At 39.1% G+C, this 27,600-nt stretch overlaps 1 protein-coding gene across 3 annotated transcripts in view; it reads left to right on the top strand.

The window, feature by feature from the left end:
- The window catches only part of ZMYND11 (zinc finger, MYND-type containing 11), a 62,504-nt gene extending 36,792 nt beyond the window's left edge, over positions 1 to 25,712 (top strand). For 2 of the 3 annotated variants that reach the window (XM_009572591.1, XM_009572590.1), the window contains 11 exons: positions 6,519 to 6,596; positions 7,008 to 7,100; positions 8,561 to 8,648; positions 9,855 to 9,910; positions 10,633 to 10,710; positions 11,254 to 11,372; positions 13,226 to 13,433; positions 15,309 to 15,377; positions 17,268 to 17,540; positions 18,634 to 18,819; positions 23,596 to 25,712. In XM_009572591.1, coding sequence (XP_009570886.1) covers positions 6,519 to 6,596; positions 7,008 to 7,100; positions 8,561 to 8,648; positions 9,855 to 9,910; positions 10,633 to 10,710; positions 11,254 to 11,372; positions 13,226 to 13,433; positions 15,309 to 15,377; positions 17,268 to 17,540; positions 18,634 to 18,819; positions 23,596 to 23,718 — 1,371 coding nt within the window. In that variant the 3' untranslated portion in view covers positions 23,719 to 25,712. The remainder of the gene's footprint in view (positions 1 to 6,518; positions 6,597 to 7,007; positions 7,101 to 8,560; positions 8,649 to 9,854; positions 9,911 to 10,632; positions 10,711 to 11,253; positions 11,373 to 13,225; positions 13,434 to 15,308; positions 15,378 to 17,267; positions 17,541 to 18,633; positions 18,820 to 23,595) is intronic. The other variant, XM_009572592.1, reaches the window with a different exon arrangement.
- The last annotated feature ends 1,888 nt before the right edge of the window (positions 25,713 to 27,600 follow it).

Below are 27,600 nucleotides of genomic sequence, written 5' to 3'. Positions count from 1 at the left end.
GTTCATAACTTTAAAATATTTTTCTTCCCATAACATTTGTAACAGTCCCTTGCAAACCTTGCTCTGAACTCTGTTTCCCTGCTGGTGGTTTTTCTCCACTGCATCCATAAGCAAGAATGTCCAGTTCCTGGCTTTTTTTTTTAACTTGTACCAATCTGAATATTTTGTACCCTACATAATTCTCAGCAGGAGTCAAGAGTCAAACAAAGTTCAATTTAAACCACATTGCAGCGATTGAAAATTTTCCCTGACTGCTGACTAATCATTGTCTTAAGTGAAATAAATTGGTATTATCAGCAAAATTCCTAGTAGACAGGTCACAAGAGAAAGACTCGATATCGAATGAATTTAGAGATTACGTTAGCCTTTTCCCACTACTGGAATGGTCCATTCAAGACAGGGTTAGTCAACTTGATCACTGAAGGATGCAGGAGACTTGTACATTTATTGCTGCTCTTTGGTTAGATAAAAGGAGGAAATTAATTTTCTCCAGCTGTTAATTTAGCACCTAAAGACTAAAGACAGTATTGCAAAAATACTAGTTTTTTGGGGGGGCGGAAATATATATATACAAGAGTCTGAATAGGAGCGTATTGATCACATCTTGGGGTAACTGACTATTTGTTATTTCTTTTTTTAAACATTCAAATTTTAAAGTAGTTTTGTAGAAAGGCAAAATTATGCATGGTGACATATAGTTTGTCCCAGAGGAATAGATTTTGATTTGTGAAACAAAAAGAAAGAATTATTCATATGGCTTAACTTGACTACTAAATTTTTTACAATCATCTGATCTTCCATGCATGTGCTTTACAAGGAATTAAAACCAATTTACCTATCATAGTGGGTGTTTCAATATTTCTGGTTTTTATATATATGAGAGTAAAGTAAACTGTAGAACTTAAGATATTAAATGCTGTGCTGATAAGTATTCTAGAAATAGGCTATTTCTGAGTTCTGGTACTGTACTAAGCATTTCATAGAATACATAAAAATACACCATCATGCAGTTCATAATCAACGTTAGACATAATTTGACAAGTGAGAATGACAAACAGTAGAAAGTTAGAAGCACAGAAAGATGAAGGTTACTGAAGTGAAGTAACTCAAGTACTTAGATCAGGAGGTTTTAGGTACTAGCTGTCAGTCAAGATGGTTGATGTAAAATACAAGGAAGGAAGAAAGAATATGGCTCTATTGACTTACTTTATGGTGTGTTATGGTAGGAGTTTGTTAGGTAACTGTATGATGAAACATACTCTATAAGCAGGATTTGGCATAATAAATAATAAATAAATAATAGCCATGGATTGGTAGGTTAAGGGAAGTCCTAGTATAGGGCCGATATTAGCACCACATGGTTCCGTGCGCAGAGCCCACACCTGGGGAGGTGTTAGTGCTCAGCAACTCCCTCCCATTCACCTTGCAGCCGCATGCACCCTTGAGTAAATCAGGGAGCCAGCAGAACTGGGCGCTGCATACAGCCTATTTAATAAAGTATAAAGGAATTTGTCCACAGCAGTGAGAGAACTGGGAAACCTCCGCTTAGAGCCTCCTGCCACCTTCTCTGTGCATGTAAAAGCATATTTAATTCATATGATGCTTCATATTCAGAAGCTGCTCAATGCACTGTACAAGTACAAACCAATTTGTGGATTCAGCTGTAATATTTCCAAAAGCACCTGATGCTTTGAAAAGTCTAGTTTAACTGTATATGGTCTTGAAAGAGGCAGGTCTTACACCATATTCTGCTCATGCAGATGCTTTTCTGTACGCTGCTTAGAGCATATGGCACACTGCTTGCTCTGAGACCCATCCTGTGTGCCTGCATACCTTTCTTAATGGTACAGGAAACCTGAGGACCTGAGGGTTGGGAGTTTGAGAGGGCGGCAGAGCAGTAAAGCTTTCCATATGTAGCACCAAATTCCTCTGGAAATTTAAGCCCTAACAAAATCCAAGGGCCAGTGGGTAAAGCAAAGAGTTTCTAAAACAGCAGTGGTGAACAGCAGACTCGTGCACATAGTTCCCCTCTGCAGATATACCCCTGGAAACCTGAATTACTTCTGAAAATGGAACTGGTGCCTTAGAAACATGTATCTGTCATTGAGCAGCCTTCACCTAATCCATCACTGAACTGAAATGAAGCTCTTCGATGTGTGTATACACAGGACAGTTGAGGGAGGAAGGGAAAAAAAAAATCCCTTAATGGGAGATTATAGGGAAACCTCTTTACATGGGAAAAACGTGATTTAACTGCTTATAGCTAAACAGAATGCTGGTACTAACACCTTGCATTTCTTAGAGTTTCTCTAGTTTTTTCTCTTCAAATGAAAGGTTGCAGCAACTGCAGCATAGTGACCATTGTCACCCTGGGAGTTGAGAGCTACATGCTAACTCAGGGTGCAAAGGATAGTCATTTCCATCATAAACAGTCCTACTGCAGGATGGAGTGTTTCTTGGCAGTACCCCTCGCTGCTGCTAACCTCGTGTGGTTCGTAAAGTTTTGTAGTGAATTCCTGCACTATAAGCACATCAGAATTGCTGAATAAGTCACACCTGCACAGTGCAATATATTGCTACTCTCTTTAACAGCTAAGCAGTATTATTAATCTGGAATATTGAATACAAACAGCAATGTAAATCCAACCTTCAGGTACCAGCTTCTAAGAAATAGATGTGCCACAGAGAATAAGGCATATATAAGGTATTTCCTGCACCCACAAGCAAAGAGTTGGGTTGCAGCCTTGGCCTTCCATCTACCAGATCTTATTTATCTTCTATGTGAGGATTGCTGTTGTGAAGGTTATTACTTCACTCCTACATCCCCTACGTAAACACGTATGCCTGATGAAGCCTTTCAGTTTACCATGATTCAAAGCAGAAGGGTCGCATATTTCTCTAAAAATTGGTGTGACTTAGGAATCATCCTTGTTGTGGGTTAATTCCAGTAGGCAGCTAAACACCACGCAGCTGCTCTCTCACTTCTCCCCAACTCCCAGTGGGACAAAGGAAGAGAAAAGGAAAAGTAAAAGCAAGAAAACTTTTGGGTTGAGATAAAAATTGTTTAATAAGTGAAGAAATGGAAGAAGGGAGAAAGAAAACAAAAGAAAACAAGTGATGCAAAGGCAATCACCCACCATCCTCCATGGGTACACTGATGCCCAGCCAGTTCCTGAGCAAAAGATGGCTAACTTCCTTAAACCCCCTCCTGTCCCTTTCTGTTGCTGAGCATGACGTTATATGGCATGGAATATCTCTTTGGTTAGTTCAGGTCATCTGCCTGGTTGTCTCCTCCCAACCTCTTCTTGCTAAAACCCTCTTGTTTTAGCAAGACGTAAAACATCAGTGTGTTATCAACACTTTTGGTCACAAATCTGAACCACAACACCATATGAGCTGCTATGAAGACAATTAACTCCATCCCAGCCAGACCTAGTACAACCCTGTATTAAGATGATAATATATCCTACAAATAGGATATCTACAAGTATAAAGATTCTGATAATCTTTTGGGGCTGGATTGAATCTTAGCAGTCTCCTTGAAAGAAACTTGTTTCAGTAACGAGGTTTGCAGTAGCATATCTTAGTAGATCTGACTGTGGGAAGAGATACGCAGTGGATCTTGCCACTTTTACGAATTCACAAGCCACCATCACTGTTTTTGTTTCCCAAAAGTAGGAAATTAAAAGACCTAATTTTCATTTATACTTGCTTCTATATCACTCTGGCTATACAGGGACCTGAAAGCGGGTGTATTTTCTTGTGTCAGAGCAATATAAATAGATTTTATGCAAATCATATCCCCCATCTAGTATTATCTGTTTTCTTGCTTTAAGTGGCTCTAGGTTGACTTCTCTGAGAACACTACAAGTCTTCAAAATACAAAGTAAGGGGTTTTTTATTAAAAAAACACACATTTTCCATTATAGCTTCCAAAGAATGTGTGAGTGGTACCTCCTAAAGAGCTAATCTTTGTTGAGAAGTGAATGAAGCAGTTGGATTATAACTTGCTTTCTACAAAGGGTGAGCAACCTTGCCATAAAAAGACATTTTGCTGGCTCATAGGCTCTGATTCCCTAAATTCATTACCTTTCAACATTTAGTAGAGGAACCTGGAGATCAAATTTTTCTTGAAATAAATCAATGTAGGGAATCGAAGGAAAAGTGGAGAAATCCAAGTTTGCCTGAATTGGCAAGTTAATTATATCATTTTCATTGGTGCTTAAGATGATATTAATTGCTGACATCAATAACGATACAAAGCCAGCTATCTATCTTTTCTTATGATCTGAAGAATAAGACTGTAAACCATCTATCTTAACACGGTCTCTTACAAACTGTCTTGCCCAGCAGCGCATGAAAAACGGTTCGCATGAATTCTGAAATACTTTCAAAGGATGATAAATTCAGAATCATGTCAGAAAAAGAGGTTTAGAAGGACTAGTCAGTGCAAGTGAATTTTATTGTGTCCTATTAAGTTTCAGTCTTTTAAAATGCTGTGTCATTAGCAACCATACAGCACTCCAGTGCCTAAAATGACAAAATGACAGCAGCGTTTCATAATGCAGATAATTTAATGCACATTTGGGGTTGCATTTGCAGTAGCAATGTTGGTTTATGAAAAACTGAATAGGTGAATTAATTCCAGCAGAATGCACATTCTTACGACAGACAAAGTGAAACATGAATATACAGAAGGTGATTCAGACATACAGCACAGGGTAAAATTGTGTCTCGTTCCAGAGTTTGGAAGGAAGGTCAGGGAACCATTAATATTATGAAAATAATGCTTAAATGCACTGTAAGTGTTAGAAGGACCTGGTGCTGGCCCTTTCCACAATAGTGAGTTTTACCCAACAGTGGTAGTGTCCTGTCAGGAAAAAGCTATAGTGTTGTTATGCATACTGTAATATCTATATAGGTTCATGACTGAACTGATATTTCAGCACAGTTTGTAATGATTCTATGCATACTGTTAAGCAAGCAAATGAACAGCTTCATTGGTAATGCTGTGTACAATTTTGATTTAAGGAGGAGGTAGTAAATAGAATCCTGAGATGTATAGGTTGCACACTTGCTGTAGGACAAGGGCCAGCCTGTGATTTTCAGTGTCTTCAGTGTCTTGCAGGAGGAATATAAGCAGAGGAGACACAATCAAATCCTATCAATTTTTTTTGCGCTAATGTGTAATTTTTACTCTTGCCAAGTAAATATGTAAAAGTAGTTGATCTGTACTCAATGTGTCTGCTCCCTCTATATGTTCAGAGTCATATATAAGTAATTCAGTTAAAAATAGCACACTTCTAGTGATTAATAGTTCATAAGCCTCATACCTCTTTTAGCTACCTATTAGGACACGGATTCTGTTTTTTCTTGTGTTTGCTAAGCAACAGTCATCTGCACAATTATGCTAAAGACTGCCAAAATTTGAGGATGCAGGTGTAACTGAGCCAGTTTGGTCCACATAGTTTGCATACAGGTGGTCATGTGAGGCATGAGAAGGGGAGAACTCAGCTTGGCACTCAGTGCATTCGGAGGTGTGAGGAGGACTAAATGTTTTTGCAAGACGTGAGCAGTTAGAAATCGCTTCAGGATTATAAACCTGGAACCAATGCTGTTGTTTCACTGCACTTTTGTTTTGGAGAACTACTGTAGGCAAGAGCAAGGAGGAGACAGCACTTTGCAGCCAGCTGTTGCAAGGCCATGCAGAACTGTGCACAGCTGCTATGACCTGGAATTGGAAAGGCTGGTTTGTAATAGCATGCTAGGCATTTGCAGACAGCCACCGTCTCTTTAGCAGCACATTTTCTGTATGCAGTGCTTCCCACTAGCCTGAATTGATTTTGAAGGGTGGGGATAAGTCTCTATACTAGTCTTAAAATGAGGGGGAAAAATTCTGGATCCTGAACTGCTAAAAAGAAGCAGTCTGAGTTCCAGAACCTGGATTAGATTTTGTGAAGGAAGAACCACAAAAATCAACAACTGCTATGTTTCTCACGCAGTAAAAAGTGCTCTGAGTTTTTACTGGCTAAAGTCTATTTGACTTCGTCCTAGATGGTGCCATTTTGCCTAGTAAGCACATAATTTGTAGATGGTATAGGATATTATTTTTAAAATAATTCTTATTTTACTGAAAATATTAATGCCTTGCTAATAAAAAGACCATTAAATAAATTTTAAACTGCTCCCTAAAATGCCTTTCTTCATTGCTTTATTCTAATTAGACACTTTTTTACATGAGAGGTTTTGACAAAGTATTATGGATATAAGTGGAAATAAAACCTGTAATTCTTCTGTAGCTGAAGTCCTCAGCCCAGACATAATTCAAAGCAACATATATAGTTGTTGTGACATGTTAGTGTTACTAATTTCCCAGAAAAGATTTTCCCTTAAAAATTCTGTGATATGTGATTCAAAGTTACCTTTTCAAATAATGTTGTGATGCAGAGAATATTTTTATTGGACGAATTTTGAAGTCAAGTTTAAAATAATAATATGGTCCTGTTTTTCTTTGACAGAGTATCAAGAAGAAAAACACAAGTAAACAAGAGATGAGCACATACCTGCGATTCATAGTCTCTCGTATGAAGGAACGGGTGAGTCTGAAACAGGGAAGTTTATTGAAGTGTTGGGTTGCGCTGTAGAGGATGCATTGCGGTTGGCCATGTGTGACTGTGCAGGGAGGAGGGCTACAAGAGGGTATAATTATATTTCCCCTGTCATAAGCAGTGTGTGTATTTCAACATACACTTACTATGTCTCATTGCTCAGATCAGTATTATTCTGGCAGGAGTACTTTATGCCATGTGCCTGTGGCTCCTCTGAAATGGGCGTTTTTCAGGTTTGAGACACATGGAATCTGTCAGATTGTGGATCTACGGTTTGGCCTTGTGTATTCCCCACCTGAAATATTCCAAACTATTGCATTTTTTTAATCTTTTTTTTTTTTTGTCGGTTTTAAGCAGATTCTAAATGCAATAACTTACACTGTCTCATGGTCCTTTCAGGCTATAGATCTAAACAAGAAAGGGAAGGACAACAAACATCCAATGTATAGAAGGCTGGTGCACTCAGCTGTTGATGTTCCTACTATACAGGAGGTAGAGTGACTTGCTTTCTAACTTCCACACTGTTTATGGTGTCTTTTAACAGTGAAGATAAACCTTAAGGACTAAAGCACTAATCCTGTTTAATTCTCCTTATAATCACTATTTCAGTATTGTATCCAGCATTGGATATGGGAGCTTAAAATGTCAAACTTTTCCTCATAAAGAGGTAACTGAGTAAAACCATTTTGAGTGGTGCCTAGTTTTCAGACATAGAGTATGCTCAATCCCTTTTGTACTAAGGTTTTACTAGGAGCTGTAGGAAGCTGAATTCTTTAGAGAAAGTACCCTTTATCTAAGTCACTGAATATGGACTTGAGTGCCCATGTTTGCATATCTAGTCCAATGTTTTTGACAATATTCCAATTTTAGTCATTAAGGCCTTGTGTAGGTGGCAACTTTATAAACAGCTAAATGATTCATAAAAAACCAATCGTTTTATTGATCACGAAAAAGCAAGACATGTTTTGTGTTAATTGTTCCAAAAATAAAGTACTAGTAAATATGTTGTCCTTTTTTTCTGAATCAAAGGTTTGACCACGACTCATGTAACTCAACTGCACATGACCAAAATGAACAGCATATTCATCTTTATTCATTGCTGTGACTGGATTACTATGCAATGCTGTAGTATATATTTACAACCATAGATGTGAAAAGCCTTTGTTTTGTTATTGTTAGTGAAACACATGGGTAAACAATAGCTTCACTGGCAGTTTTGGAGACCAACGCTACTGGCTGGGTTGAAGTACTGGCAACACTTGTTGAGCCTGAAAATAGGTCAGGCCTTCCTTTCACTGTGTCACCTTCACCTGCTTCCACAGAAGATCTTTTGGCCTTGATAACATCCTAGAAATTGATGATGTTTTGTTTGATGATTGGAATTCTCATAGGTGTTCTTGACAGACCACAACTGAAAATGCTGCATTCCTTATCAGACAAAAGACCATACTAGCAAAATGAACTGCATGGCTCCATGTAGGCATTTGTTAGGAGTTTGGAAGACTAAGACAATCAGCCTTCATCAGAAAACACTGACTGTCAAGTGCAGATCCTGGAAGTATAAAGGCAGTCAACATTGATTTGAAACTAGCTGGTATTTTAAGGTACAAAATCTTCACCTCAGGGAATATATTTTAATTTGAGCAAGTGTTCTGGGCCATACCTTATGATGAATCTACTCAAGATTTACCTCGTTATAACCAAGTTTTTTTAAACTTAGTCAAGTATTAAAGCACCTGTTTTACTTCTGGGCATTGCATAAGGGGACCAATGCAGCCAGTGTTCAGGTACAAACCAACCATGTCAAAGAATTGTAAGTATTCCTTCTGTATGCAGGAAAGGCAGTGTCTGATCTGTGTTGCATAACGCAGATTTCTGTGAAAGCTTCTCTGCATAAAACAGGTACAGCACTTTAACAGTTTTTTCACAGTCTTATGTTTTCTTTTGTGTAGAAAGTAAATGAAGGAAAGTACAGGAGTTATGAGGAGTTCAAAGCAGATGCTCAGCTGCTTCTACACAACACAGTGATTTTCTATGGAGGTAAGGTACTACAATTGCTGCTTGCTTTATTTGATTTATCTTTATCTGTAGGAAACTCACAAGTTCAGGATTGAATTTGGTATTAGATAATCTTAAGTGTGGATGACGTCATTTAAGAGCCCTTAAAAATCAAAGTAAGCTGCAAGAGGACTTTGCAGGGTCTTTTCTGGCCTACCTAGTCCACAACTAAACCTGGCTAAACCTGTTAGTGGGAATTTGCACCTTTGCCATCCTGTTTCTTCTGCAGCCTAAGTCAGTCTATACTGCAGATTTCTGCCAGTATACATATGTTGTTCTAGGGTGGAAAGAGGTCTGATCTCTGATGTGTTGTGTCAGCAGAAACATATACTATAGACATATATTTTTCACTCGTGGGCAATATCTGCCATATTGTGACAGCAAATATAGCTACATCCACACTAGAAGTGTCCTGCTGGTGCAGTGTGTGGAGGTACAGCCATCAGAGAAGCTGCCAGCCACTGGGAAGGTAATAAGTGACTGTTTGATATGGTGGGACAGTCTGATTGGAAGTGGAAAAACACCACCACCGCATTCAGAAGCTATAGCCAGGTCCTGTAACAAGGATCTCCAGAGCCATCATTTCAGGAAGGATGTGGTTCTCCCCTGCAGACATGGGCCACATCAGGGAAACTGGGAGGAGGGTGGGACCAGTCTATTTGCAGCTTCAGAAGATCCAAAATGTCGTTGGTAGGGAGAGATGTGAATGTGCTGATAGAGAAATACACAGGTGTAAAGGGAAACACATAGTGATAAATAGGCTGTGAAGCATTACTCTGAGCAAAAATACTTACGTGATTGTACCTGTGTTCCTGTCAAGTGGTGATAGCAGAGAGCCGCATTTTAGGACAATTGCAGTGTGTCATTAAGACAGTAGCAGAGAAAGAAACTGGATCCATATTAAGAGCAACCCTGTCTCCCTGCTGCTGCTCCTCAGATGTGTACTTGTATTGTTCAGTTTAAAAGCTCACAACGCTATTTTTGCATGTAAAATATGAAAGAGAAAACAAATATAGAACTGATTGTTAGAAAATTTTAAATGGAAGGGTTATCCAAGTGACTAAATTATGTTTTGTATTCTCAAGCAAGACAATTATAGCATGAAAGTCAAAGCAATGATAGCTGCAAATCTTTGTGAGCACTGTGATCATACTGTGATTGTTCATATCATTTATTTTTAATTTATAGCGGACAGTGAGCAAGCTGATATAGCGAGGATGCTTTACAAAGACACATGTCATGAAGTAAGTAGTACCAAGTAACCAAGATGTAGACAAGATACTTGATTTTCATTTCAGAATCTAAGAAAATTATTCTTCACATTACAAAAATAAAAAGGCTGTGAAGTTTGTTACAAATTTTCCCCTAACTTTCTAACAGCTGATTCAGAATTCCTTTTTCTTTTGGTTTTTTTTGCAACTAGACTATCATTTGGAAAATACCGATATTCAGATTTTAGTCTTGAAAATAATCTAGTAATATATAGTTGGACTAGAAATAATTGTACTTCCTAATATAAATTGAACCTGAGGTGAGATTCCTACGAAATTCTGTAACTGGCATTGAAATATTTCTCAACATTCAGAGGAGACCAAAAAAATAAAGCTAGGGGAGCTGTCACACTTTCTCCATTTGTACAGTTGAATTACTTCTTTCAGAATTTACTTTAAATATTTGATAAATTTAAGGAACTATTCTTTGCATTTTAGCTATAATAAATCATTAAGAGTTGAATTAGTCTCCTCCCTCAGCCTTGTTTTTCTAAAACATGAATAACGTTTCTGCAGCTTCTCTTTCCTCCACTCTTAACTCACCTCAGTTTCATACCTCTAGCTTGCACAGACAGAAGTAACTCCACCAAATTAGCAAGCAGGGCTGAAAAATTTTACTACTTAAGAAAGAGGGATACTACTGAAGTCACATAAATAGGATTTTTTGGGCTTATTTACCTTTTTTTGTTTTTCAGCTGGATGAACTGCAGCTTTGCAAGAACTGTTTCTATTTGTCAAATGCGCGACCTGACAATTGGTTCTGCTATCCTTGTGTATGTTGCTGACGCAGATTTTTATTTGTTTGCTTTTCTGTATAAAAGCCTGCAATTTTGGTGTCATTAGTGCTTGAATATTCCATTTCAGTAGGCTTGTTTCGAAAGTATAGTTAAGACTCTGTAAGCATAGATATTTTACACAAGTGAAATGTTGATTGAAATTCAAAGCTGTAACAATATAGGTTATAAAACTTGGTTATCAGCCAGTTACAACAGTCTCACAAAAAAATAAGGAGCTTACAGCAGTAAAACTTCGCTCCTGGATGAAGCTATAAAGACAAGTTTAATTTTTGGGCTGCTTAAGATCTCTGTTTTCAAGAGACAGTTACACCCTTTTCAGACTTTGTTTTTTTTTTACTTTGATCCAAGCAATACATCTAACAGGGAAAAGTGTATTGTAAGAAGATAAAAATGAAAATAGCCCTAGACATAAACAGCAACCATATTCTTAAGATACTAGCATAGTATTATAGCAAAATATTTGTGGGAGATATCAATATAATACTTCATATCCAATAATAAGTACAACATTTTTTCCAGATACCGAATCATGAGTTGGTTTGGGCCAAAATGAAAGGCTTTGGGTTTTGGCCAGCCAAAGTAATGCAGAAAGAGGACAATCAAGTTGATGTTCGCTTTTTTGGCCATCACCACCAAAGGTAATTTATTAATTACATGTGCTGCTTTCTACAAACAATACTTAAAAGAATTTATCTCATCTATCATGTTGTAAATCCTGGCTCAGCTAGTTGCCAACATTAGAAAGACTGAGTACTTTGCCATAACTGTTTCAGAAAATTTAAAGCTCAGTCTAACACATCTGAAGTTGCCAAATGGCTCAGAGATTCTCCTTCCATAGTTGCCATAGGGATGTTACTTAATGCCATTTTAATTAAAGAAAGCAAGTGAGCTTCAACTGTTTTTTCAAATCAGTAGCAGCCTGCTAATCCAGGCCAGGGTGAAAATTGGACAGGAATGTACTCTTACTACCAGCAGTATTGACTTTGTGTAATTTTCTCTTCTGAGCAGGCACATTGCAATTTTGTGTGTTAGTAACATAATATACATCACAAATGTTTCTCTCTCACTGCTAGAACATTGACAGAGCTCCTGCTGTGAGCCAGTTTTTGCAATTTCAGAGAATAACTCTTTACATTGGAAACTTCACTCGTAGAGATCAGCTTTTACTTCCATCTCCAGTTGTTTGTTCAACATTTGGGAAGGGTTATAGTAGTGTTACTACAGTGGATGTACTGATTTTTTTTGCTGTTTGATTTATATGCCTATAACGTGAAGAGAGGAGACATTTGCAAAGTAGTTCATGGTTGTTGGTAAGGTGGAGTATTTTGGTGCATCCGAAAAGGGCCTAGACAATTCAGTAAGAGTGTTTTATGAGGCTGTTTATTTAAATTGCTTTTAGTGTAACTCGCACAGTGTGTAACATGTTTTCATTTGTTATATGAACTACCAAGATTTTCTAATAGACATAAAGTGGGTAAAGGATCTTTATTTGTGTCACAATGACAGAATGATTTACCTTGAATCTGTTTGCAAATACAGCTTATCTTGTTAGTAGTTTTGGCATTAAGTTCACACAGCTTCAAACTATTTAATAAAGTAACATGACACTTGTGGAATGAGGTGCTTGCAACTTCTTAAATATGTGCTGATAGAAAAGGCAAAGTACATTTTACTAGAGTGCCATTGCTTAGTTACTGTGCTGGACTTGGACAAAAGGCCAAATTCATGGTTGGTGTAAATTAGCATTGTTTCTTTGGCTTCACTGAAATGAAATTTATATTGCAAGAATTGAGAATCTGTCCGCAGACATTTAATCTGTTACAGTATTTACGCTGTTATGTAGATGTGCATGGCAGTGACTCTTTTTCTTTAATGTCCGATATTGCTTGGTATAACCTTTCAAAATGTCAAGAGCTGCCCATCTAACTCTATGAGGACTCTCTGAAAATATTTAAGAGGACAAAGTACGTTTGGAAACAAGTCACTGGCATGAATTCAGTCCAAAAGAGCCTGACAGTCCCCACATGAGTTCAGTCCTGATAGACAGGGGCCCAAACTACAAAATGTCTCTATTCGAGGTGACAATTTGGTACATTCCTTGACAGTTTTAGCAAAGAGGTCAAGAGTTAAATTGGATTAGCATACGAACCTTCAGTGAAGATGTTTCTGTGTCTGAATCAGGGCATTTAGCAAGAGAGTGGGTAAGAGATGTGACTCCTGTTGGTGCTGGGAGAGATTTGTGGCTCACCAAAAATGAAAGAGACTTTCAGCCATAGCACCCACAGCTAACAAGTATTTATAATAACACAAATGTCTAACGGTATGCAGTCTGTTTTTTTTCAAATGTGTTGAATATACAAAAATTCTGAGTAAAAAGGAATTGTCAGTGATCGGCCATTGTGAAAAACTGCTTTTGAAGTCAGTTTCTCAGGTCAAGATCCTTCATCTGTATTTAATGTTTCTGAACCTGTCTGTACTGTGTATTCAAAAGGGCCTGGATCCCCTCTGAAAACATTCAAGATATCACAGTTAACATCCATCGGCTGCACGTGAAACGCAGCATGGGGTGGAAGAAGGCCTGTGATGAGCTGGAACTGCACCAGCGTTTTCTTCGTGAGGGGAGATTCTGGAAATCAAAGAATGAGGATAAAGGGGAAGAGGAGGCAGAGTCGAGTATCTCTTCCACCAGCAATGAGCAGGTGAGTGCTGCCACAATGTTAGCAATCAGGGCAATTTATTAAAGGGTACAAAGATGACATATTTTTGATTAATCTACTATTACATTAGCCTTGTGCTCTGTCTGCAATTTCGTGGTGACAAAAAGAGGGTTCAAAGGCTTATTTTCCCTACGTTTTGTGGCTCAGTAATAGCAAGAATATAGAGTTTTCCTCTTTCCTCAGTTTCTTGGATGACCTCTGGGAAGTTTTAAAATGTTTGCCACCTACAGCACCTTGATGAGACAGACCAAGATTTCTAAAGTTAAATAGGAATGTTCAAGTTAAATGTCACGGATATCAGATAGACTGCAACGCTGCCTTCTTGGACTCCCATCACGGGACAGCCCTGTAGCTGTTCAGCCTTTTCACAGCTGGAGTATGTTCACTTTGGACTGTATTCTGCGTTACAGATCCCTGAGTAACACCAACCATGACATTTTCAGCAAGTCCAACTAAAGTTAGGTGTAGGCATTGCACTTGAGGACCACGTGAGCAGCAACTGATTAAACTCATTAAAAATAATTCTGCAAAACAAGAAAAATTACATTGCTTAAACGAATGTGAAAAGCACAAAGGGCCAAGATACAAAAGTTTGCATTGCCATATGGAAATTCCCTTATCACAGCTGAACCTTGCTAGTCATTCATTGTCCAAGAGGGTGTTATATATTCACTATTAATGATTTGGCAGTAAGATTTTCATAGCTTGCAGGACGCTTCTCTGTATTTTTGGCAGCCTTTTCCCTTGGCAACATCTTTTTTCCTTGTTTAAAACCACTATCCTCTCTAAGTCTGTATTTTAAAAAATCAGCCTGTTTTGGCCCTTTTCCTTTGCCCTTTTGTCAAACAGGTCTATCATCCAATTTGTAGCTAAAAACTTAAAGCTTATAAAACTGGATGTTGCTTTAAGGGGATGTTCCTTATCAAAGTGGTTTTAGGGGTTTTTTTAACCTGGTTTGCTTAGCTAACCCTTTGTAGCCCCTTTATTTAATGTCGTGTACGCAGTCATGCAACAATGTATGATGAAACAGGAAAACGGTCACAAATAATATTTATGAAAGGTAACACAGGCCTTTTCCCAGTTTTTCAGAAGTGTCAGTCACAGGGTTTAAAGTGTCTATTTGCATATTTTCTGTTCCACCCCAGCTGTTCATCCTTCACTTGGTTAATGCTTATACCTGTTTCACTGGTTTCCCAGATACAGGAACATAAGAGTAGCCATCAAACTCAGTGCTCTGCAGTAATCCGCAGTATCCTGTCACTAACACTAGCTAGTACTGGATGCTTCAAAGACAGGAGTAAGAACTTTGCTGTAAGCCATTGTAAGATAATACACCATCCCCTTAGATCTCACCCTTGTTTCTATTGCTGGAGATTGGCTTTTGTTCTAAAGCATGAAGTTTCATACCCCTCCAAGTTATAATCAATTATAGCAAGTCTGGATAATCTTACTATCTTTACATATATACATTCTCTTTATAATTATTGCTGTTTTCTGGCTTCCAACAAGATCTGCTGCCTAATTATGGGTCACTGATATCAGAATGTTCCAGAAAACAAGTGTTTGAACTTGTTGAAATGAAGAAAAGAATGGTTAAGGGTATTTTAGCAAATACATATTGAATGTTAGAACTTGTTCATGAATTTTGTTCCTTCATGCAATCATAGTCATCAGTGATAATGTGGAAAGTTTATTGTGTGCAATTCTCATTTAAGAACAGTATTCAACTTTTTATTTGCTAAATTAAATAATTGCAAATAATCACAAATAAAAGGTACATCAGTCATGTTACAATGAATGCTACTTATATGAACTGGTTTTTGGAATGATTCAATATGTTTTTCTTAATGTTCACAGCTGAAGGTTACTCAGGAACCAAGAGCAAAGAAAGGACGACGTAACCAGAGTATGGAACTCAAGAAAGAAGTAAGTAACCTCAATTACCATGTTTGTAGAGATAGCAAAGTACAAAAAGTCTGAAATTTTAATAGACACTCCTTCAATTTTTGTCACCTTTTACTGATTTTACAGTATTAATCTTGGAAGTTCCAGTCCCATAGCTTGGTCCTCCTTGCTAACAAACATAATTGTACGTCCCACATGCAAGCCACTGGTGTCATCATGGTAATATTCTGTATCATGAATAAATCAACTGTCAGCTTACAACATTATTTTTTTTTAATGACAAATTCAGGCTAGTTAGTAAGTCTATGAACAACAGAAATTAGAAGTATTTTGCACTATCAAGAATATTAAGTTTATAAAATGTCATATCTAACTTTGTCCATGGAACTTCCTTCTTTGTTTATCCAACTTGCATACTGAATGATCATGTAACCAGGGGACTGTATTATTATGCTTGTACACAAGGGGGCAGTTACCGAGACAGCCATAAATCTCGTATTTCCTAACTTTTGAGTACTTTTTCCTGGCCTTGTTTCAGCTGCATGTTGAACACTAAGAAAAAGTTGCACATATGCACAGTCCTCAGAAGAGGACTCAGGACTCCATTACAGAGGAGAGTTCAGGTATTTTAGCACCAGAATTATGTGGGATGGCCCTGGTGCCTGAAATACAGACATTGCCACTCCTAATATGTGGGCACCTGCCTCCCCATTGTATCTGATACTGCAGGAGGCACCTTCATCGATGGAGACAGTGACACACAGTTTGTGCTCCCTGGGACACAAACTATATTTGAGTGCAAGATAGGGAGACTACAGCTTAGGATGTCTTGTCATTTTTATTGTTTTCTTGTCAAGCAAATGCTGTAATTTGCTTTATATATTTATGTCTTAACATTTGCCTTCTTAGCTCTACTCATATTTGATCAGTGATCCAGAAGTCAATCACAGTGACCTATTAGAGAGTAATTGGTTGCAAAAGGGAATACACAGTCAGCCTTTTGATTGGTGTGAGCAGTGCCCCATCACATAGACAGGCACAAAGTCCAGTCCTGAGCAAGTCTGGTGTTACAAGGACTGTGTGCTTTGTCTGTACACTGTTAAATGAGCTTTAAAAAATGTAAGTTAAAAAAAACCAAATAATGTTCATCTGTGTCTTCAGACACTTCAAATACCAATAAGAGTTTGCAGGGATATTACTTCTATCTGTTCTAAAGAGCAGGAGCAATTGGTGTTGCAGTGTAATAACACAGGCAGCTAAATTCAGTACAGTACACTACAGTAACTATGATTTCTTTCTTGATAATTGTGTAATTACAGAAAACTTCTGTGGTCATTCAAGTCTATTTCTATATTATTGGAAGCAAGACTTAGACACTCATTAGCCTTTCATCTTCAAAGCACCTTTGAAGTACTAATCAATCTTTGCAGCAGTTCTATAAAATCAGTGCAGTAGAGCCTGTTGGGCCAGAGTAAGCCCAGAGTTTGCCAAAACAATTCAGGCACCTTGGCCACGCAGCTACAGTCTCTTCAGGGACAATGGTAGGGGTAAAAATCTATAGCAACCCTTTAGTAATCCCAAGGGATCTGCAGTGATTCAGCATAGCCTCTGATGTTGGTCGTACTTTTTGGGAAGCGAGGCTGGTGAGTGTGGCATACTGATGCCACACATGTGCTTCCTTCTGGAGGGCTCCTAGCTGAAGTCAGAAAAGCCTGACCAAAGAGCCTACCCACTGTCATGCTGGTTTTCTTCAGGGATCCCATGTCCCATTAGCACTAAATGTCTTCAACAGACACCTTTCACATTAATTGTGCTGGCATTAGTCATGTAACATTTTTTCTCCAGGGGGAACTGAAAGTTAACCTGTTCTATTTTGATATCTGGATTTACAAGTTTGTTCTTTCTCTGTAGGAGCCAGAACCTGAAACTGAAGCAGTAAGTTCAAGCCAGGAAATTCCCACAATGCCTCAGCCCATTGAAAAAGTTTCAGTCTCAACTCAGACCAAGAAGTTAAGTGCCTCTTCTCCAAAAATGCTGCATCGGAGCACCCAGACCAGTAATGATGGAGTGTGTCAGAACATGTGCCATGACAAATACACCAAAATCTTTAATGATTTCAAGGACAGGATGAAAGCTGATCACAAAAGAGAAACAGAGAGAGTCGTGCGAGAGGCAGTGGAAAAGGTAACACTTGTCGAACACCACCTACACTCTGGTTTGAGAAGAGGAGGAGCGTGGATTTTTTTCACATTCTTTTCTATTTTTGTAACAACCACCCTTAAGAAAATTAATAAAAAACCTTTTCCAAAGAGACCATATAAAAATAGTCTTCATTACTGCTTTTTAGACCATTCTGTACCAACAGACCTTAGTTTAAACAGTAAACTCCTTCTTTTTTTGATTCTGGTCCAGTGAAATCAGTTTGTGACCCAAAAATGAAACTAATTGTTCATTCATGAGTATCTGTTTCCAAAGCCTTTGTCTCCATTGTCGAGTGTGGTTGTAAACAATGGCATTGTTTAAATGCTATTCATAAATAATTCTTCTTCTGTCAATCTTTTGACCTAAAGATTAAATAGATGCACTGAAATTTGTTTGAATTTTCGTATCTAATGATAACCTGTTTAAAATTCAGTATCTGAGCCTGAGCTGGTCACCTTTGGCTGGAGAGAGCAGGACAATTTAGAGAATGATTTGTCTGACCTCTTTTAAGTACCTGTCTTAAGACAAGATTAATTTCCTTCTGGATGAAGGACTATGGAATGAACCTAGGGAGTTTAAGTGTTAATCCTGTAGGATTAAGACACCAAACTTTCAGATAACTGAGCAAGAGCAAAGGAATCCCACCGACAATGAATACTAGAAGGCACCTCTTACTGAACTCAGGGATGTTCTATTTTGTATTTTCCATTGTGCCCTTGCTGTAGATTTATATGCAGTTGTAGATTTGGAAAAGGCAAAATCTTTGTCTAAGATAAAGTCATAAATTTGTAAACTGATTGTTGAAAAAATTTACATGGAACCTATTTAGCTGTTTTTGTAGATGCCTAGCAGAATAGAAGTACAGTGACATTTTTATTTTGAACGTTTCTTATGGGATGGAAATTTTGTTATAACTTCAAAGGAGAGAACTTTTTGTTTTCTAAATAGGAGAAATCTCTAATTATGTGACCTCCACCCACATCAGTAATAGAGGTTTAAAGAGTGGAGGTTTAAAGAAGATACTTTTATTCCAATAGCTGTCCATTGACTTGTTTTGCTGACTTTCTTATGGTAGCTGCGTACAGAGATGGAAGAAGAGAAAAGGCAGGCTGTAAATAAAGCAGTGGCCAACGCACAAGGAGAGATGGACAGAAAATGTAAGCAGGTAAAGGAGAAGTGCAAAGAAGAATTTTTAGAAGAAATTAAGAAGCTAGCAGGCCAGCACAAGCAACTGATTTCCCAGACCAAGAAGAAGCAGTGGGTAAGTGTCAAAAATTTATTACAAGAGAATAAGTGGAAATGTATAATCCATACTGCAGGCCAATTGAAGGTGATTTCTTCCTTAATTTTAACTGCACCACTCTTTCACTGGTCTTTTAGCTTTAAGGTTTTCTCCTTCATATTACTGCTTTCAGATTTTCTTAACCTTCAAATTTCAACCCAAAGTTCTGATTACTTTCCATCTTAATTATGTAGTGTTAACAAGCACCATCTTCTTGAGTCCAATCAGACATTAGTATCAAAATATTTTTTTCTAAATACAGTTTTACTCCATATAGGACATGTTTTGCATTATGTTCACACTCCTTTGATCTCAAGGCCCCAGAGGGTACCGTATCTGGCTGCATCAATTTGGATTCCCCTGCTAATAATGCTGGTAGTGATATCCTTTTGGCCTTTTCCTCTCCTAGCTTTTTCTGCAGCTCTTTTATGTTCTTTTGTATTGAAGACATGACTTTCTGAAATATATTTCCCTCCCTTGTTCAGTACTCAAGCCCAAATCTGCAGCATTGCCTACAAAAATCATGTTTGTATGCCCTTTAGAAAAGTGGAAACAGACATCTAACTTACCGTTCTGTTACATGCTGCAAACTTTTCCCTGTTTTTGTTTGGTTTGTGTCTCATGTTTTGGTTTCAAGCCAGAAGTGTGCTCTCCCACATGGCTGTACAGCATCTACTCAAACATTGCAAGTACTATAATACTGTGCTGCTAGCCTATAACAGAGAATGGGTGGAAACTGTTACACTGAGGAGCAGTAAGCCTGGCACACATACAAACTTCACTATTACTTTGCTAATTTTCATAGAACAAGGAAATGAAAGCCATCGTTCAGGAAATAGCACTGCACTGCAATAGCTATCTATAACATACAGTAGGGTGGATACAAGATTTTCTACTCGCCTCCTTTTGAGCTTTGATTTTGCCAGATGCGGCTGAGAAGCATGTGGGTGCCTTGCCACAAGATGGCACACTGATCTGAGCAGCGATGGACAGCCGCCGTCCCACTGCCACTGCCGCCCGGGGACAGCCAGCCCTGGCTACGTCCCGCAGCTCCTGTTTGTCTTCTGCTGTAAAGGGCTGTTTGTTTATGTTCAGCCTCATTAGTCCTTGTTCTTACAGATGAAACGATGGTCCCTGCAGAGAAAACTCTGCTCTGTAGAAGAGTGCAATAAATACTAAAGCAAGACAGTCGGTTGCTGACTATCACAGTTACGAGTTTGGTTTTTTGTAAAGAGAAGAATTACTTCAAATGCCAGAGCTCCTGTAGAGTCTTCATTTCTGTTCCTAGTAGAGATTTTACCGTGGGTGTTAGATACTGCAGTGCTTGGGTCTCTGTCAGTTAGAAAATTCCTGTCTACCTATCTCTGCAGACCAGAGAAGTTATTTAAGTCTCCGACTTGATCAAGTTACTGTGTTTAATGAGTCACCAGCTGCGGGTGTCTGCAGGCATGCTTTTGCCTGTGGCACTTGAGAGGGAAATTGAATTGCCTTTGCCCACCATAGAACTATGTCAAATTAGCTCTCTCCTGTCAAAAGTTAAGAGTGCACATGTGAACTGTTGCTACCATTCAGCTGATACGCAGTAACTCAATCACAGTAACTTGATTGTGAGTCTGGACTCTTAGCTATAGCTGCTTTTTGGTGTTTTTGAAGGCAGAATTTATGAGAGAGACTCCTGAGACAGACTTTCATCTGCTCCAATGTGCCTTTACCATATCCTTTAGCCTAATCAGAGAGCACCCTGGTACCACTTCACTGCCTCTCATGATTATGTGCATAAAGCCTCTTTCCGAGCAAGACAATTAAAGATATAAAGAGTATTTGACATTCATGCCTATTTCTGTGGCCGCAGAACTATCTGTCAATCACCACTTTAAATGAAGGCATCATACAGGCAGCTGCATGTGGCAGGAGAGGGAGGGTAAGGATAAACACCTTTGCATTCAAGCTGATGAATCTGCCTGCCAACACACAGGCTCAGGTGGCTGGAGTTGGACCAATTACACAACTCCCCAGTGATTTTTCCTTTGGTGGTACTAATGACAGTCCCTGGTGTGTAGTACTGCTCTTGTATGCTGCTATTATAATGATAGCTCCTTACCAAAATCTCATGTAATTAACACACATACTAAATGAGTTTTGGTGGCTTTGCTTTTTAATTAGAAGCAGAGACCTCTGGTTTTGCGTAATGCAGGTGTCTAGACTTGGGAATACAGCTGCTAATATTCATGCTATATTTGTCTTTTTCTCATACCTAAAAAAAAATCCAGTCAGGATGAAGGGTTTTGCTGGTGGTGTACAGGCACACGAGAAGATGCACTCCCAGCCCTCAAGAGCCTAGCGCATAATTAAAGAACAACATTTTCTGTTACTCTAACTGGTCACAGTGCCCTTGGCTTAACCTAATTTCATTTTTATACTTCCAGAAAATTTGGATTTAATACAGATACCTCAAGTAAATAGCAAACGAAAGGAAGACATGTAAAGGGAGGGATAATGATCATGAGATTATGCAGTTTGATGGCCTCCAGAATACAGGCTAGAGTGCTGGTCTTGACAATGTTTCTTCTTTAATTTCTCCCAGTTCCATTTAAATTGGTGCATAGTTCATTTTTATAGATAATTTTTGACTTCTGTCTCTTTCAATTATATTTACATGTATATTTATTCTAACTTGCAACAGGTTGTTTTTAAGTGAATGAGCATTGTCCGTGATGTGTACTGTCTGAAACAAAAGCCCAGGTGATTGATAACGTTTAGAAAGAGGAAAATACAAAAAAAAGAGGAGGCCTGAGGCCAGCTGGCATTTTGCCTTCTCTGCCACATGTGCTGGTACCAGCTTAGATGACACTATTTTCCTTTTGTAAGTGGAGATTTACATCCCACACTTATGGCCAGCATATGTAAAGGGAAGTGCAGGACCCACAGATCAGTTGTCCTCTCCTGTCTTAGCTTTTTTTGATCTCTCCAAGCGAGCAGATGTGAAACTGGTCTCTGGGCTGAGGCCCATGCTGTATGTAATGGAGAGACACAGCTGTTCCCTGCACCTTTCCAGCGGATGATCCTAATGGTTCCCACAGGCTTGTGGGCAGCCAGCAACATGAAAAACCAGGAAAACAGCTCTCGAGAGAACACTTGTTTGCAGACATTTCTAGAAATAAACTTCCCTGGAGCTAAGTTATAAAAGGAAAATGGAGAGGTTCCCTTCTCATGCAGCTAGGGCAGACCCTTTATTGCTGATGTAAATAAATAGTTATTGGTTTAGGCAATGTAAATGTCAGCTTTCTTGGATCTGTCTTTTAGTAGTGTGCAGGGTTGTTGTGTTTTTGTTTTGTTTTAAGGCAGTTGGGTTTGTTTTCTTTGTAATTCTCTGTTTTATTAACAATACTGCAGCTAGACAGGACATAAAAAATAAATTGTGTGTTATTCTGTGGTTTGATAGCAGCCTGCACAGACTGTGTGATATTCCTCCCTCTGTTCCCGGTCATGCAGTAAGCATTTCAGACTGAATTCGTAAAGATACTCTCTGATTTTGAGCAGACTAAATTCAGAAAGACAAATCTGAGATCGTTAGAACCTGGCTTTCAAGGGTGCCAAGTGTAAGTGGTTCCTTTAGCAGCGATGCCACCTTACTTTACAGGATTTTGGTCAGAATGATAGCTAATGCTTTTGCAGCACTCCCTGAAGGGGTATAAAACCACCTGGAGACAGGGCACGTTGCCTGACTGGGTGCCATACCTTCTTGTTGACCACCTGTAGTGTGGACCAGGATGTTGATTCCCTTTTTTTAGTTCCTCAGAGGCCACAGGGTTATTTTCCAGGTAGCTCTTCCAGCTACCAGGAAACTGGGGGCATTCTGTGTGTTCCGGGGTAGAAATCCTCTGCTGCAGCACTCCCCAGAATGAAGTATTTCTGCAGAAACCACGGGCTGTGCAGCATATCTTTCAGGAGTTTTGTGCCATCCTGGCAGGCATGACAAGGGGCAAGAGCCCATGTAAGCCATCCTGTGTACGACAGACCTTCTCTGGTTTCTGGAAGACTTGAAGGAAAAGGCACTTTCTCGCTCTTCTCTGTAGCACTGATGTAGCACGAGGCTTTCTTTTCATGAGATTGCAGTGCTGTCTGGCAGTCAGCAAACACCAATGACAGTAGCCTCCTTGCAGACCTACGGTAAATGGGCTTTAACAAACCACTTGGTAACGAATTATTCTTTTCTGCAGTGGTGTTATTGTTGTGACTTTTGAGATTTTCCTAGCACAAAAGGATCTTCCCCAGCAACCTGGGGTAGTTTCTTTACAACCCCAGGCTTGTAAAGAAACCTCAGAAACAATGATTTTCAAGCTTGCGCAGAACCTGTCACGCCAGAAGTGCCTGTTGATTTATCGTAGCTTTTAAGACATAGATCAGGGTGCTATTATACAGATTTAGGGTAAAAGGTGGTTCCTGCACTGTGTGGCTGAAAAATGTCAGTCCACTGCCCTGAGAGATAAGTTTTCTTAAATGAGAGATGATTTTTTCGAAATCAATAATTCAGACTCTGTAAAATATGAAGGCATTGTGCAGATTTGCTAAAGATTGCTGCTTTACTTAGGACGTGTGAAAAATGCCCTCCTGCCTCTGGATGCCCTAAGCATAAATAAAAGAGAAGTATTGCTCTGCATGTGCTGGGGCATCCATGAGCAGGTGAGAACACTTGTGCATTGGTAAGGAGGGATCCTGCGAGGGTGGTAATCTCATCTCGTTTGTTCTCTCCAGTGCTACAACTGTGAAGAGGAGGCCATGTACCACTGCTGCTGGAACACTTCCTACTGCTCCATCAAGTGTCAGCAGGAGCACTGGCATGCTGAACACAAACGTACCTGCCGCAGAAAAAGATGAAAGAGTTATTCCTCCCCTAGAAAACCACCCCGATGATTGCTATTCTCAGACACAGCGGTTTTTGTTTCCAAGAAGCCAAAATTGTTTAGAATTTGCTTCCCATTTTGCACCAGCCTTTAAACACTTTTCGTAAAAGAAATTTTGCACAGTAATTTCAATCTTCTGTTTAATGCTCCTCCAAAATTTTGTCAGCGAAATGAATTTAACATCTGTGGGAGCAGGTTACTTTAAATAATTTTAAACTAGAGGATTTGTTGCATTTTCAGCAAATTTTAAAACATTTTTAGGTTTTACAGAGATTTTAATCTTTAAAAACAGCAGATCTAAAAATAAAAAAATCATGCAAGTTTAACAAAAAGAACATTTAAAAACTAGATCTGAATGTAAGAAGTATAGAACTATTTCAGAAAAACGAAGCATACTACCTTGATGTAACATTTATTTCTTAACCTTGTTGAGCTGGTTTTGTTCAGCTTAATTTTACTGTTTAAAGGCATTATCTATTGGTTATACCAGTGGGTACATGATTGAATTTAGGGAACAGGGTTGACACAGCAGGTGCTAGTCCTGCATATTTTTTCTTAAATATTTCCCAACTGTGTTTTATTTTCATTATTTCTTTTCAATATATAACTTTTATAACAAAATATTAGCTTTGATCTTGTAGTTTAAAATCACAGGGAACTGGGGTAATCTTTTACTGAGCTGGATCTTAGAGAAAAATGAATATTTAAATTTTGAAGTTTGCACATTTCATCTTTGTCCTAACATGAGTGCTTGTAACAAGAATAAGAAAAGCCAAAAAACAAAAAAACCAACTACCTTTATTCATACACGGAATTATGAGGCATACAAATTTCTTTATTGCGCCCCCCTTCAGCCTCCCCAATCCAATGTCATTTGACTGCCTATGATCTGGTGTCACCTGGTCCATTGTAACTTGATAATAAAAGGAGAAAAAGCACTTAAGTTTCACAGAAGCCGTTATGTTTGTAGTAATGGGTCATTGCCTAATAATGAGCTCCATCACTGTACTCAGAATGAAGAATAATGCATGTTAATTTTCTTGTATTAAAGATGCTGTGATTTGTAAAAAGTCTGTATTTTGCGGAATGTCTGGATTAAGAAGCATTACCAATAGGAATGGATCGATAGTTGAAAAATGATTTTCTTTTTGTTTGTTTTATATATAGATATATGAATTGCATCCATGTTCAGAGACAATTTTTTAAATAGATGTAAAGCTTACTTAAATAGCTTTTCTTTTAAAGTGTCTCCGCATTTTAGTTTCTTTCAGAGATTGGTCTTAGACTGAGTCATATGCCCATTAATCATCCAGCTATTTTTTGAGAAGTTAGAGGAATAATTTGTAAATATTTATTTAGATCTTTGATATTTATTGAAAGCAATTACATGATGGAACGATGGAAGCTGAAGAATCAGGAGGAAAGCCTTTAAAAAAGTTTTCTCTAGGATTTGTCAGGGTCATTGTAAAGATGAAAATATAACTAAGACTTCTGTGAACTACCACTGAAATCCTGATCTTTTTTACTTACAGTGGTGATATAAGTTAATTGACTAGATACTGCCAAATAATGCCCAATATGTTGCAGAAATTAAGTGGTAAGTTGATTGGAAAAAATAGTAAGTAGATGGTAACTTGTATTACCACAGCTACATTATTGCCTGATAAATGTGTAATTAACTTTTGTCGCCTCTGTGTTGTGACTGTAAAACACTTCACAACTAAAAATCAATCTTGTTCGATTACTTTACAAGTTCCAAAACTTCGATCCACCCCTATGAAAGCAAGTTATTGTGGAAATATTTTTGGTGTAAAATCATTCCAGAATATGTAATATTTAACTGATAGCTGCATGAAAGTAAGATTCGTGTTACTTTGGCTTTTTTGTCTCTGTTGACACGGTTGCACATTTCCAAGTTACTACAGCGTGAAAACTGTGTGTTTTAAAGAAAAAAAACAAAACAAAAAAAAAAGATTGTGGCCTGGTTTTGTATAAGTTTTAGGTAAAATTACAATTGATTGTTTTAGGAATCATGATTTAAAATTAATTTTTCTGCAAATCATAAAGCTATATTAAAGTGTTGAGCTTAGCCACTATGCACATTGTAATTATTCATTGTGGCTGTCCAGTTTATGATGCATTCTGGCATTTTGTAAGCTGCTCTGACTAGCAATATATAGAGTCATTTAATGTGTTAACATTGGTTAATAAATGTATTTAAAAAAAACCTCACTGAAAGTGTCTGTGTTGATTTTGGCCACTTGTCCTCAAGTCCTCGGGTGAGCGTGCATGAGGCTGCTATTTTTACTTGTCCTCACCTAGAAAGACCAGGGCTGTGGATGGGGGAGCTGTGCCTGAACTCGCAGGACCTTGCTCCTGACTCGAGGTGAGCTGGCAGGTCCATGCAAGGGCTTGAGCATTTAACATGGCTCTCGGCACCGAAAGTGAATCTTTTCAGCCCGTTCAGGGCCAGCAGCCTCCAGGGGCTCTGTCCGTCATGTTCTGGCTTTTATGCCAGGTCCTGCGCTGCCGGCAGCCAGGGAGGGGCTCGCAGACCCCCTTCTCCCTGTGCTTCCTCTCACCGGGGGCCCCGCTCTGCCTCCTCTCTGACCCAGTCACCAACCCTGAGCCGGTGCCTGTTACAGATTTTATTAATAAAATAATTTTATCCAGAGGGACTGAGAGGACTCTACGAATCCAGATCCAGCCTGAACAGCGGCAGCGTTTCTCTTACAAACGCAGCCCGGGGAAGCAGTCTCTCTCACTTATTTTCAAAGTCAGGACTTGCTTCCAGCGAGGTGCCCGAGGGAGCCGAAGGCCCATGCTGGTGCTGCTGCCCGTGGGGCATGTCCCACAGCCACTCCCAAGAGAAAGGGCCATTTGGAGATGAGCCGCAGGCAGGGCGGCTTGTCCTGGAGCCCCATCGTGACTTCAGGGCTGCAGGAGGGATGCTGTGGGAATTGGTTTCTCTGTGGCAATTAAGAATTTCCCCGTGGGAATTAAGACCTGGGAAGACCTGCTAGTCCCGGGGAGGGGGGAGGCCAGCGGGGAAGAAAAATTATATTTTAGATATTTAAAGATCCCTCAAATTTTATCATTTTACTAGCCAAACTTTTCTGTTCTTACATGAGTCATAGCATTTTACCCAAGAGTGCAAATTTTATTCATTCATCTTGATGAAACTCGATTAAATACAAATAACCAGCATAGCCCACATACTGCAAATGAATCGTTTATGCCGAATCAAGCCAGCCAAGCAGGATTGGAAGAAGCAGCGTCCCCCTCCAGCTCCCTTTCCCAGGCCTTCTCCCCTTTCGATGACTGCAGTCAGCCTCCAAGCACAGCACTGCTCACCAGCACCCCACTGGCAAAAATCCCCGGTGGAAACACTCCTCCCACTCCCCTCCCCATGTGCATTTGCCGGTTCAGGTGTCACCAGTGGGGCCGGTATCAGGACCAAACAGGTTAAATGCTTTGGAAGTGCCACAGCAGCTTCCCACCCCCACCACTTAACACGGGTCCTCTGTGACCTGCCGCACCCCATCACATGTCCCACGCTGGGCCCTGTCACCGCCACCCCTGCAAAGCAGAGGAGGGTATTTGTCCTTGCGCTGCCCCAAATCTGCAAATTTCCTTCCACCAGAAATCTTGGGATGAGCAGGGGTTTCTCTGAGTTGCTGCGCCTTCACCACTGCAGACAGGGCTATGTCTTAGTGCTCCTAGAGCATCAGTCTTAAAGGCGTTATTTGGCTTTTTATTGTTGCCTTTTCCTGTATTTTATTGTTGTTGTTATTGTTAACATTATTATTATCGTTGTTGTTGTTATTATTAATTATTTAATAACTTTAACTCTGGC

The sequence above is a fragment of the Fulmarus glacialis genome, unplaced genomic scaffold (genome assembly GCF_000690835.1).
Source record: "Fulmarus glacialis isolate BGI_N327 unplaced genomic scaffold, ASM69083v1 scaffold21482, whole genome shotgun sequence".
NCBI lineage: Eukaryota > Metazoa > Chordata > Aves > Procellariiformes > Procellariidae > Fulmarus > Fulmarus glacialis.
The sequence above is the reverse complement of the archived record's forward strand: the minus strand, read 5'-3'. Positions and strand labels throughout refer to the sequence as shown.